This window comes from Mastigoproctus giganteus, chromosome 7, assembly GCF_048544385.1.
Source record: "Mastigoproctus giganteus isolate SK-2022 chromosome 7, ASM4854438v1, whole genome shotgun sequence".
Classification (NCBI taxonomy): Eukaryota; Metazoa; Arthropoda; class Arachnida; order Uropygi; family Thelyphonidae; genus Mastigoproctus; species Mastigoproctus giganteus.
In genome coordinates this window covers 223,399,544-223,413,271 of record NC_143581.1, presented here as the reverse complement: position 1 = coordinate 223,413,271, position 13,728 = coordinate 223,399,544, and the positions used below count along the sequence as shown (strand labels likewise).

General features: G+C 38.3%; 1 protein-coding gene across 1 annotated transcript in view; it reads left to right on the top strand.

The window, feature by feature from the left end:
• The window catches only part of LOC150083723 (uncharacterized), a 61,380-nt gene that overhangs the window by 44,456 nt on the left and 3,196 nt on the right, over positions 1 to 13,728 (top strand). The window contains exon 8 of the mRNA XM_090378585.1: positions 4,564 to 4,783. Coding sequence (XP_090234711.1) covers positions 4,564 to 4,783 — 220 coding nt within the window. The remainder of the gene's footprint in view (positions 1 to 4,563; positions 4,784 to 13,728) is intronic.

Genomic DNA, 13,728 nt, shown 5'->3' with positions numbered 1-13,728 from the left:
AAAAAAATCTCTGAAAAAAGAATTTTCAGTGAAAACTTTCCAAGTAGCAACTGAATAGTTTTAAGAAAAGAAATCTAATATCCCACAAAACATTGTGAATCAAATAAAGGGTCACAGACTTGGTGAACTCCTTCAAAGAAAAGTTTAGTGAAATTATTTTGGAATTTCAAGGAAAAGTAATGTGGATGAGTGTGAACCACTGTTTTGAGAATGCTGGATGAAATATTAGCAACAACAAAAAATAAATGGAAACATAAGAAGCTTTCTAAAGGTAGGTTATTGTTTTATTAGCTGTGAGTGTTTCTTATGAGAAGATACCTCCACTTGTGGTTGGAAAAATTAGTAGACTTAAGTGTTTAAAGATGTGAATGTAGACAATTTATTAGTGAGTTATTGAAGATCATAAATAAAATGAGACAGTATAATCGAAAAAAATTTAATGATCATTGAGGAACTTAGTCCTGTCAATAGTACTTTTTTAGTCCTGAAGGTGTGTTGTAGTTGAATCTGAGACATTGCCAAAATACTGTCAATCCCCGACATACACAAGAGATACATTCCAGGACTTCTTACATAAGTCGAGTTTTACATAACTCGGGAATGACTAATAAAATATTGCTATTATATTCCTGATCTGCCAAAATTACAAAAACCACATGTGTAACAAATATTACATACAAAATGCAAACAAAAGCTTCCACTTCACTCTCAAACAAAACTGAACTGACTCTAAAATCCAGAAAGAAAGGAAGGAAAGGATGTAGAGACAAAGGACTAGAATGTAATTCTCCTAAGAAATTGCCGATGGGACACATTCCATGTTTACACTTAAATAGAAAGGGTGCAAGAATATTTGCTGATGCTATCGGGGCAGTGTTAGGTGGGTCAGAAAACTGCTAGCTTGGGGGGAGACAAAGACCCATAGATTGACAGTAGCCACTGGCAGAGGTGAAAGAGATTCTTGCACTGCTTCTATTAGAATGAGCAGAAGCCTGAAAAACAAGATGCATGATATTTCAGAGACTGCTGGGAGCCATTGCGGTACAAGTAAACACATGGGTTGTGTTAGGGTAGCTAAGAATAGAAACAGGTGCAGGTATACTTGCGTGTACACCAATGCTAGGAGTTTAGTAAATAAATTTGATGAATTTGAGGTATTGCTCAAAACATCAAAGGCAGATATTGTTGGGATATCAGAGACGTGGTGTCACACAGATATAAGGGATGCAGAACTGGAATTTGGGGAGTACAACGTCTACAGAAAGGATAGACAGGATAGGAAGGGGGGAGGGGTTATGCTATTAGTTAAGAAACACATAAAAACCAAGGAAGTGAAGCCAGTGGACATCGCTGGACAGTGCAGTGTTGAGTCAGTTTGGTGTGACATAAGCATTGGGAGATCAAAATTGAGAGTAGGAGTGTGCTATAGGCCTAATGACTCTGATGAGTATAATAAGAAACTGTACAGGGAAATAGAATGGGCCAGTAAATCAGAGAGTCTTATAATGGGAGATTTTAATTTCCCAGATATTGACTGGAATTTGGGGGCTGGTCACTCACACACTAGCAGGGCTTTTGTGGATTTATTGGATGATTGTTTTCTACATCAGCATGTTCGGGAGGCAATTAGAGGGAGTAATACTCTTGATTTGATTATCAGCAGTGATTCTTCATGCATTAAGAATCTGCAGATAAATGAACCACTAGGTGGCAGTGATCACAGTGTGCTGAAGTGGGATTTACTCAAAGAGGTAACTACCATTACAGGTAAAGGGAAGGGTTATTGCTTCCGTAAAGGCGACTACGATGGACTGAGACAGTATTTAAATTCTATACAGTGGGACCAACTGATGATGTTACCAACAGCAAATTTAAAATGGGAAGCATTCAAAGAACTTATCTTGGAAGCTACTAGGCTTTACATACCAACTAAGAAATATTGTTCAAGGTTTAGGCCAAAATGGATGTCAGATGAACTAATGAGGCATATGGCAGAGAAGAAAAATGCATGGGATACTTACAAATTAACACATGACACAGAAGCCTATGATAGATACAAGTTGATATGCAACCAAGTTACAAAGGAGGTTAGGCAGGCGAAGGCAGATTACGAGAAATCCTTGGCAAGGGATGCAAAGAAAAACAGCAAAGAGTTCTTTACTTATGTAAACTCTAGAAGGAAGGGGATGAATCAGATTGGTCCACTTGATATTGATGAGTCAACTGTTGATGATCCTACTCAGGTAGCTAACAAACTAAATGAATATTTTGCATCGACATTCACACATGAGGAGTTATTCAGCAAGGGGAATGCCAGAGGTGTATTCAACTCTAACAGTAAGCTACAGAATCTTGAAATAACTGAGAGTAGGAGGAGAGGTTGTTGAAGATAAATACAAGAAAGGCACCCGGGGTGGATGGGATCTATCCAGTTATATTAAAGGAGGCAGCAAAGGAAGTAAGCAAACCCTTAGCCATAATTATGAGAGCTTCCTTGGACTCACGGGAGGTACCCATAGACTGGAAATGTGCAAATATGACCCCAATTCACAAAGGAGGATCAAAGGCTGACACAAGTAATTATAGACCTGTGAGCTTAACTTCTGTTCCAGGAAAATTAATGGAGGCACTGGTTAAAGAAGCACTGCAGGATCATTTAGACAAGACTTCAGTTATAGCTCGGACACAGCATGGTTTTGTTAAGGGGAAGTCTTGCCTGACCAATTTGATTGGATACTATGATGCAGTCACAAAAGAACTGGATGCAGGGAATAGCTTTGATATTATATACTTGGATCTTAGAAAGGCTTTTGATACTGTTGCACATGGAAGACTGCTACACAAATTGGAGCAGTGTGACATTGGAGGCAAATTGCTGCTATGGATAAAGGGGTGGTTGAGGTGGAGAAGACAGAGAGTGGTAATCAATGGACACTGCTCATCGTGGACTAATGTTATTAGTGGAGTCCCTCAGGGCTCAGTGTTGGGTCCATTATTGTTTTCTGTATTTATAAATGATATTGATGATGGTATATCAAGTTTAATGTCCAAGTTTTCAGACGATACAAAGGTTGGCAGGGTTGTCAAGGACACTACTGACACTATGCTGCTGCAACAGGATCTGGAAAGGTTGAGCAGATGGGCTGAGAGGTGGCAAATGAAGTTTAACATTGACAAATGTAAAGTACTACACATGGGAAACAGCAACCCCAGAGCAACGTATCAACTCTGTGGTACTACACTGACAGTGGTAGAGAATGAAAGGGACTTGGGGGTGGTTGTGCAGGCAGATATGAAGTTCTCTGAGCAGTGCAGACGGGCTGCAAGAGTAGCTCATGGAGTATTGTCAATGATATACAGGAATTTTTCCAGCAGGCATAAGGAGGTGATTATTCCCTTGTATAAGGCAATGGTCAGGCCACACCTAGAGTACTGTATACAGGTCTGGAGGCCTCATTTCAAGAAGGATGTAGAGCTGCTGGAACGAGTACAGAGAAGGGCAACAAGATTAGTGAATGGAACAAAGGGGTGCTCTTACGAGGAAAGGCTTAAGTTTTGCAAATTACAGTGTCTGGAGACTAGGCACCAGCGAGGTGATCTGATAGAGGTGTATAAAGCCTGAGCATGCTCAATGCTGATGGGATTCTTCCTCTAGCTCAGAATAATCACCTGAGAGGGCATAAATTCAAATTGAGGAAAGACAGATGTAGGATAGACGTGCGGAAATTTGCCTTTAGCCAGCGGGTGGTTGGTTGGTGGAACAGACTTCCATTCCTTGTCGTGGAGGTTGATAGCCTAAATAGGTTTAAGGCTCAGCTGGACAGGTATTTTGAACGAACAGAGGGGTGAAGTGGAAGTGGGTTTTTTTTTGGCTGATGCTGCATAAGCTTGCTTTCTTGCATCAAATGCCTCTACTAATGCTAATGCTAATGTGGCTTGACTGTTGTGGGGGGTTTCTCTGAAGTGCTTCGCCGTAGTTCACCTGTCTCAAACACATGTCGAATATTTCTTCACAATTTTTAAAGCAGAAAATGAAATGCTCTAGTTATTTACCTAGATCTGGTTATGCTGCAGGTTATTATCGAACAGTTTTTATGGGAACAAAAATAAAAACTTATACTTATTGTTCCTTCATTCAACTTCAGTCTTAAAATTTGTATAGAAAATATCTTTATAATTTTACCAAAAAATTTTACATAAGTCGGGGACTAACTGTATCTTGTATTAAGTACCAAGAAATTTCAATAAACAACTTATACAGCCTCACACAAAGAGTTATTTTTCAATTAAGTTTAATTATATGTATAACTCACTAGTGGTGACTGTGTTATCAATTTTAAAATTTTGCACTAACAATTATTTTCAAGTTCTACAAGATTCTAAAGGATTTTGTTAGGACAAAAGGGTTATTTTGTTATGTTTCTTAAATGTGAAACGGCAAACTACAGTATTCCATATTTTGATTAAATTTATTACTCTCACTTTTACTTTTTGTTTATTTTTTTTTCATGGCATCGTTTTTTTTCCCTCTTGCTCTGTTAAATTGATTGAATATCTCCCTAGGCTTTGGACTATTCTGATGATGAAGAGGAAAAGGCTGCACGGAAGAAAAATAAAGCCAGGGAGAAAAGGCAGAGGAGGTATATGCGTTCTGCTAACAAACAAAATCCAAATGCCCCTGAACATGCATCCAAATCCAGCAGTTCAAAAAACCAGAGACTTAGAAATCAGCAGGTTAATGGAAATGTAGGCAGCAATGCTCCTGGGTTTCAGAATTTAGGAGGTAAGTTTGGCAATATTACTTTATTGATAATAGAAAAAAAATGATTTGGTTTAGAACTGAATGTCAATTTTAATATTAATTTGAGAGGATATAAAAAAATTATTTTAGAAGGTTAGAGAAATATTGTAAATATCCTTAAATTTTTTTGATACAAAAAAAAAAAAAAAAAAGATTTTGTATCACAAAATCTTTAAGGATATATTTAAATTAAGGCTATCAACTCGTGTACAATTAGGAATCTACACATTTGTCTGCATTTTAGATGTTACTTAGAAAAAGTCTGTAAAATAGGGAGATAATGACAACTGTATTTTTATTTATTCAGAACAGGCAAAACAGTATAAATTTTTGTACTGTTTTTTTGCCTGTACTTATTGAAATCTGATACCAATTCATTTAGTTGTAAGGATTATGTAACCAGTCACATAATCCATTCAAACAAGTAATAAAAATAACATGTAGTGTGCCTTATTCTGGTTATCTAGTGGGACAGCCAAGGTTCAACTGATAAATTTTCCAAATATCCATTATGACATAGTTAGGAAAGAGCCAAACACATAGCAGAATTTGTTGGGGTGATTTTTACACTTTTGAAGCATGACAAGAAATGTGTTCCAGTAATTAATCGAATCTTACCTGAAACAATTTATATTCAGAAAATTACATGAATATGAATGTATAAACAATAATAATAAATAAAGAATAATTATATTTGTGTAGGTTGGCTGAATAGGCATGTTAGTGGTATAATCAATACGATCATGTTCACATAATCAGTCTTATCAGAAAAACTAGATGTGCTAGAGAAAAACCAAAAACTGAATTGAAATTAGCTTCTGAAGATGTATTTATTTTTGTATTTCGTTTCTAATAAATAATACCTGTTTGCCTTTATTATGAGAGATCAATATAAATTGGCTGAGAGTGGTGGAGGACATAATGTTAAAAAACCACTGCTAGCTACAGTTTATAACCAGATCCTTAGTCCTTGAGGTTGTCACAGACATTCTCTCAGATATGCCAGACAAGCTGTACTTGCTACCTGTGAGTCTAAAACGCTGATGGAACTGATATTCGGATGATACTCAAGTCAAGTGGACCCAATTTCGGCGAAGTCCGGACGGTCTGTGACAGTCAAATCCTCTGCCTTCACCTTCACGATGGTGGGACTGTTAGTAATCCTGGGTATAACCTCCATGCACAAGTACATGGTGGGTGACCACTCAGGTGTGAACCAACTTAAGCAGAGGTCGAGGTGTGGTGCCCACACTACATGGAGGAATGCCGCCTCTGTGTTACCAGGCAGTACTAGGTGGTAGATGACTCTCATCAACCGGTGCAATACCACCACTTTGCTTATTGGAAGCTTGAAGTTGTGGAACCCATGTCTCTAGAGCTAAGTTCTGTCAACCCTTCCCTATTTCTTCCATCATGCAATCATGCAGTGTGATTGATTACTTTTGAGGTTATGATGAACATCGTGGCAAGATCCAATATTCCTTACATTTTGAGGATACAGCTCTAAAACGGTGTTCGCAGGCCGGCCGCTAGTTAGCACATCGAACCAAACCTATTGCTAACTCTCTAGGGAGACTTCCTGATCAGCTAATGTATAATCTTGCTACCTCTACTCTACCAGATAGTGACTGGAGGGAGTCCGAGTAGTGTGTATGCAGGGAGCATTGTCGAGGCCACGTTATTCAAGGATCTGGGTATATAGTAGTAGTAGTAGTAATAGTGGCATGTGATGCAAGAAAGCAAATGTATGAGCTTATGCAGCATCAGCCAAATAAAAAAAAAAAAAAAAAAATCACACCATTCCCTCCAAATGCCTGTCCAGTTCCTCCTTAAATTTATTCAACCTATCAACTTCCACGACAGATGGAAGTTTGTTCCAGCAATTAACCACCCGCTGGCTAAAGGAAAATTTCCGCACATCTATTCTACATCTGTCTTTTCTTAATTTGAATTTATGCCCCCTTAGATTCGTAATCTGAACAAGTGGAAGGATCCCATCAGAATTCAACGTGCTCAACCCATTCAAGGCCTTATACACCTCAATCAGATCACCGGGCAGGTGTCTAGTCTCCAGCCACTGCAATTTGCAGAACTTAAGCCTCTCTTGATAAAAGGATCCCTTCATTCCCCTCACCAATCTTGTTGCCCTTCTCTGTACACGCTCAAGTAAATCTGCATCCTTCCTAAAATGAGGCCTCCAGACCTGTATGCAGTACTCAAGGCGTGGCCTGACCATTGCCTTATACAGAGGGATAATCACCTCCTTTTCCCTGCTAGCAAAATTCCTATATATCATTGACAAAACCCCATGACCTGCCCTGGCAGCCTGTCTGCATTGCTCAGAAAACTTCATATCTGCCTGCACAATTACTCCCAGGTCTTTTTCATTTTCTACCACCTTAAGTGTGGTACCACACAGTTGGTACGTTTCTCTGGGGTTACTTCTACCCATATGCAGTACTTTGCATTTGTCAAGGTTAAACTTCAGTTGCCACTTCTTAGCCCATCTGCCCAAATTATCTAGATCCTGTTGCAGTAGCACACTGCCATTACTGTCATTAACAACCCTAGCAACCTTTGTATCATCTGCAAACTTCGACATTAAGCCTGATATACCTTCATCAATATCATTGATAAATATACAAAACAACAGTGGACCTAACACCGAACCCTGTGGGACTCCACTAATAACATTAGTCCAAGAAGAGCAGCACCCATTGATTACCACCCTCTGTCTTCTAGCACTTAACCATCCTTTTATCCATTGTAGCAACTTACCCTTAATACCATTCTGCTCCAATTTGTACAATAGTCTTCCATGCGCAACAGTGTCAAAAGCTTTCCTGAAATCCAAATATATGATATCAAAATTATTTTTCGCATCCAGTTCCTTTGTAACCACATCATAATATCCTATCAAATTTGTCAGACAAGACTTTCCCTTAACAAACCCATGCTGTGTCTGAATTATTGCTGCAGTCTTGTCTAGATGATCCTGCAATGCATCTTTAACCAGTGACTCCATTATTTTACCCGGAACAGAAGTTAAACTAATTGGTCTGTAATTATTCGTGTCACCCTTCGATCCCCCTTTGTGAATTGGGGATACATTTGCACATCTCCAGTCCGTGGGAACCTCCCCTGAGTCCAAGGATGCTCTCATAATTATGGCTAAGGGTTTGCTTAGTTGCTTTGCCGCCTCCTTTAATATAACTGGATAGATCCCATCCACCCCAGGTGCTTTTCTTACGTTTAACTTCAACAATTTCTCCTCCACTTTGCTTTCAGGTATTACAAAATCATTAAGTATCCTGCTACAATTTGATAACCTTCTGCCATTTTCAAACCTTAATAATTCCTCATGTGTGAATGTAAATGCAAAATACTCATTCAGTTTGTTTGCTATCTGAGCAGGATCATCAACAGTCGAACCATCGATGTCAAGTGGACCAATCAGATTCATCCCCTTCCTTTTAGAGTTTATATAAGTAAAGAAATCCTTGCTGTTTTTCTTAGCATCTTTTGCCAAGGATTTCTCGTAATCTGCCTTCGCCTGCCGAACCTCCTTTGTGACCTGATGACAGATTAACTTATATCTGCCATAGGCTTCTGAGTCGCTTGATAATTTATATGCATCCCATGCATTTTTCTTCTCTGTTACGAGTCTCATTAGTTCATTTGACAACCATTTACTCCTAAACCTTGAACAATATTTCTTAATAGGTATGAACCTTTTAGTAGCTTCCACGATTAATTCCTTGAATGCTTCCCACTTAGAATTTACTGTTGGTAATATCGTCAGTTGATCCCACTGTACAGAATTTAAAAATTGTCGGAGACCACTGTACTCGCCTTTACGGAAGCAAAAACCCTTTCCTTTACCCCTGATAGTAGTTAAATCTTTAAGTAAATCCCACGTCAGTACACTGTGATCACTGCCACCTAGTGGTTCTTTTATCTGCAAATTCCTAATACATGAATGATCACTGCTGATAACCAGATCAAGAGTATTACTTTCTCTGGTTGCCTCTCGAACATGCTGCTGCAGAAAACAATCATCCAATAAATCCACAAAAGTTTGACTAGCGTGTGAGTGCCCAACCCACAAGTTCCAGTCAATATCTGGGAAGTTAAAATCCCCCATTATAAGACATTCCGATTTACTAGCCCACTCTATTTCTCTGTACAATTGTTCATTGTACTCATTCGAGTCATTAGGCCTATAACACACTCCTACTCTTATTTTTGCTTTCGCAGTGCTTATGTCACACCAAACTGACTCAACAGTGCACTGTTCATCTATATCAACTGGATGCACTTCTTTTGATTTTATGTTTTTCTTTATCAACAGCATAACACCTCCTCTCTTCCTATCCTGTCTATCCTTAACATATTCTTAACATGTGTACGCCATATCCAAAAATTACATTACTTCATACAGCATGTCCCACCCACTTTTTCTTACTATTGAATACACCATGAATTGTCAAACTAATAGAGCAAGCTTATCTGCGAAAAGATCTAAACCTCCCAAGTACTTCCTGGTCTCAATTCTAATCTCAGTGATGTCCATTTCCACTTGCAGTCTGCCAAATCCCATGTACTTTTTCTGACAGAATCTCAGTTATCGGTTGATTCAACTACTGCTCATCTCAGATGCCCAAATTATTTGCTGTATGATTCTTTTCACCTCAAATGTGGTACTTGTGCATATGTCCGTTCTGATATTCCCTGTCAGAGACTTGGCAATTTGGAATCTCCTCTCTTTGATCTTCTCTGGCTTAAAATCTCTCTACCTCATTGTGTCAAATTCATCTGTTGTCTCTACCGTTCTCCCAACTTCACTAATCACTCAGAGCTCTTTGACTTCATCTCTTTGCAACTTGACATTCTCCAGTCCAACTTTCCTAAAAGTGAGGTAATTTTCCTTTGTGATTTTAATGTTCACAACTCCAGCCGGCTTCCGTTTTCTAGTCACACCGATCCTGCTAGTCGAGATGCTGAGGTTTTTGTAATTACTAATGACCTTGCACAGATTGTTCATTTACCTACAAGAATACTGGACAATCCTAATCATACAGCCAGTACGCTTGATCTTTTTCTCACAAACAACCCTTCTAACTACACGGGCAAAATTAGAGGTCCTTTAGGCACTTCAGATCACAACTTGGTGATTGTCTCTTCTCCAATGTAGCCTTTATCTCATGGCTATTCCCAACCTCGTGTTGTTTGGCATTACAAGAATGCAAAATGGGATGACCCGCGAGATTTCTTTTCTTCGTTTCCTTGGTCGGATTACTGTTTCAAAACTTGTGATGTCAATGTTTGCCTAGATCGTGTCAGTGAAATTATTCTTGCAGGAATGGAATCCTTTATCCCACACTCCACTTTAAAATCTCGTCCTTTATCTAAACCTTGGTTTTCCAATAAATATGCTAAGGCTGTTCAAGAGAAGAATGTTGCATATCGTAATTGGCTTGTTTCTAATTCTTCAGTTTCATTTTCTGCCTACACCAAAGCTCGCAACAATTGTAAAGCAGTTATTAATCAGTTCAAATTGGAGTTTGAACAGGCTAAGAGTAGAAAACTTGCTTCTTGCCCTAATGGTAGCTGAGCATTCTGGTCTCTTGCCAAAGTTAATTGGCCGCAACTTTTGCTCCCACTTCTGTCCAAACCAGATGGTTCTGTTGTCACTTCAGCCAAGGATAAAGCTGACCTGATAGCATCCCATTTTTCTTCCAACTCATGTATTAATGATCTTGGTAAAACACCTCCCACCATTCCCAACACGCTTCATTCAATGCCTGTGGTCTTCCGTCAAAAGGATTTTGACAAATCTTGATGCTAAGGAAGCTCCAGGTCCCAATGGTATTTCTCCACTTGTTCTCAAAACCTTTGCTCCTATTTTTGCTGCTTTTTTTCGCTTTCTTATTCCAAAGGTGTTTTTTCCTTCTGCTTGGAAATTTGCTCATATCCAGCCAGTTCATAAAAAGGGTGAGAAATCCCTCCCATCCAATTATCGTCCCATTGCACTTACTTCTACTCGTTCTAAAGTATTGGAGAAATCAATTAACGGCCAACTCTTAAACTACCTAGAAACCTTCCGTCTGATCAACGATCGCCAGTATGGATTCCGTCAGTGTTGATCCACTGGTGATATTCTGTTTTATGTTACCCATTTATGGACTAATTCAATGGAAAGGTTCGGTGAAACACAAGTAGTCGCTCTTGACATCTCAAAGGCTTTCAATCGTCTTAGGCATAAAGGTGTTCTAAACAAGCTTCCATCTTATGGTTTTCCAACTGTTTTTAGTAATTGGTTATCCAGTTTTCTCTCTGATCGCTCACTTAGGGTGATGGTAGATAGCTCTCTGTCTTCTAACCCCTCCACTAATGCCGGTTTCACCCAAGGTTCAGTTCTTTCCCCCACTGTTTTCCTCTTGTATATTAATAACCTTCTTCCATTGACTGGAAATCCTATCCATAGCTTTGCTGATGATGGCACATTGCATTCCACTTTCCATTTTGAGAAACCTTGCCCTGCTCAATTAGCTTCAACTTCTCGAAAATCTGCTACCAATTCCTTAAATACCGATCTTCAGGTAATTCTCCAGTGGGGCAAAGACAACTTAGTTGATTTCAACCCTTCTAAAACTCAGTCTTGTCTTATATCTCACAAAAAGGATTCTTCTGCTCCTATGCTTATCTTTAGTGACACTCCAATTTCTAGGCAAAATGATATATCTCTTTTGGGGATTACCCTGACTTCTAATCTCTCTTGGCACAAGCACATTACAAATATTGCTTCCTCTGCATCTAAAAAACTTGGTTTTCTCTTTCGCTCTTGGTGTTACTTTTTTTTCAAACAGCTGCTCACTCTGTATAAATCGCAAATCCGCCCTGCCATGGAGTATTGTTCCCACATCCTGGGGTGGTGCTCCCAAAACCTCTCTCAGGCTTCTTGATTCCATTCAGAAGAGGGCAGTTAGGTTAATTAATGATTCATCTCTAACACAGTCTCTCCACTCGCTGTCTCATAGACGTACTGTTTCTGCTGCATGCCTCTTCTACAGATACTTCTATGGGCACTGTTCTTCTGAATTGGCTTCTATAATTCCCGCTCTCTCTTTCAAAACAGTCCGAACACGTGCCGCCACCAGCCAACATCCATTTACTGTCCAACTTCAAACTCATAGAACCAACTTTTCATCTTCCTCGTTTATTCATTTCACTGCTGTTGAATGAATAAACGAGTTTATTCATTCAACTGCTGTTTTCTGGAACAACCTTCCTTCAAATGTATTTCCTGAAAATTACAGTCTACAGAAGTTCAAGTACAATGTCAACAAATATATTCTTTCGTCTTCTCAACCTCCAACCCAAGCACAGTACTAAGTACTATAGGTTCTAATACTTCTTGTGTTTGGGGATTACAAAAAAAAAAAAAGATAATGTTAGCATTACAGAATGTGTGTATATGTGCGTATGCATTGTGTACCAATTCCCAGAAGAAAATTATGAACATCAGTATTAGGCAATATGGCCTTTGATTTCTGTAATATTCAGAAGCGGAGTATGAAGTACCAGGATTGTGATGCCACTAAATACCTGCTTACCATCCAAAGATAGTCTAAAGCGGATGAACATTTTCTATAAAAATAAATAATATTAATAACTGAATAGACCATGTAGGAATAAAAACAGTGGAGATTTTGTAGATAGTATGAAAGAATATGACTAAAAGCTTAGATGCATTGAAGTAGTTCAATTATTAAGAAAGTATTAATTATTAAGAAAGTAGTTCTAGTATTAAGAAAGATCAGTGTATTAATGTTTGTCTAATTTTAAGAGCTAGTAGTAATTCAGCATAATGAACATTATCAGAATACTAGATAGGCCATTTCTGAAGTATACAATGAAGATGACCTACCATGTTTTGCCAAAAGACCAACATATTGCAGATAAGTGCACCACGTGTTTGGGAAAACATTATAAAGGAAGTGGATATGTGTCCTCAAAAAAATCTCTAGTTTTATTGCAGTTTTGCTGCTGAGAACTGGGAACATCTCACCCACCATTGTCTTTTTTAGTTTTTAATTATTGTTTTTATAAAAAAAATGAAAAAGATATCACATTTATAATTAAGTATAATTCTAGATTTATCTTTGATGCTTATATACACCAGACTAGTATTTATTTAAATTGTCTAGATCAACATGTTCTGTTTCTAAGTATTCATTCTGGAATGCAACACCTATCCCATTGTTTTTTTTTTTTTTTGTTTCACGATAACCCCAAACACGAGAGGTATTGGAACCTATAGTACTTAGTACCATGTTGGGTTTCAGGTTGAGAAGATATTTGTTGACATTAAACTTCTGTAGTTTTCAGGAAATGCGTATGAAGGAAGGTTGTTCCATAAAACGGCAGTTGAATGAATGAACGAAGAAGATGAAAAGTTGGACAGTAAATGGATGTCAGCTGGTGGCAGCATGTGTTCGGACTGTTTTGAAAGAGTGGGAATTATAGAAGCCAATTCAGAAGAACAGTGCCCATGGAAGGCATTTAATATTAACTGCTATTATTAATATTTAACTGCTATCTCTATATAGACTTAAGAAATAATCTACAGCTTCTTACAGAAGTATACAATGAAGATGACCTACCATGTTTTGTCAATAATCTGACAAGGTGCTACCTATGTTTGTACATGGATAGTGCCCTGCCATTTGCCCTCTGAGTTTAATGCTGAAATCCGGTAGTGTTGGATCAGATAATCATAGCATCAGCAAAAAAAAAAAAAAAAAAAAGTTAGGAGGCAAAGTGGTTGAGTCCTGTATAATGACTGGACAAGTGTGTCTGGTTGCTTTAGCCTAACAGTAATGCTTTTGAAATGGTGTTAATTAATGTAACGAAGTGTTATTTAT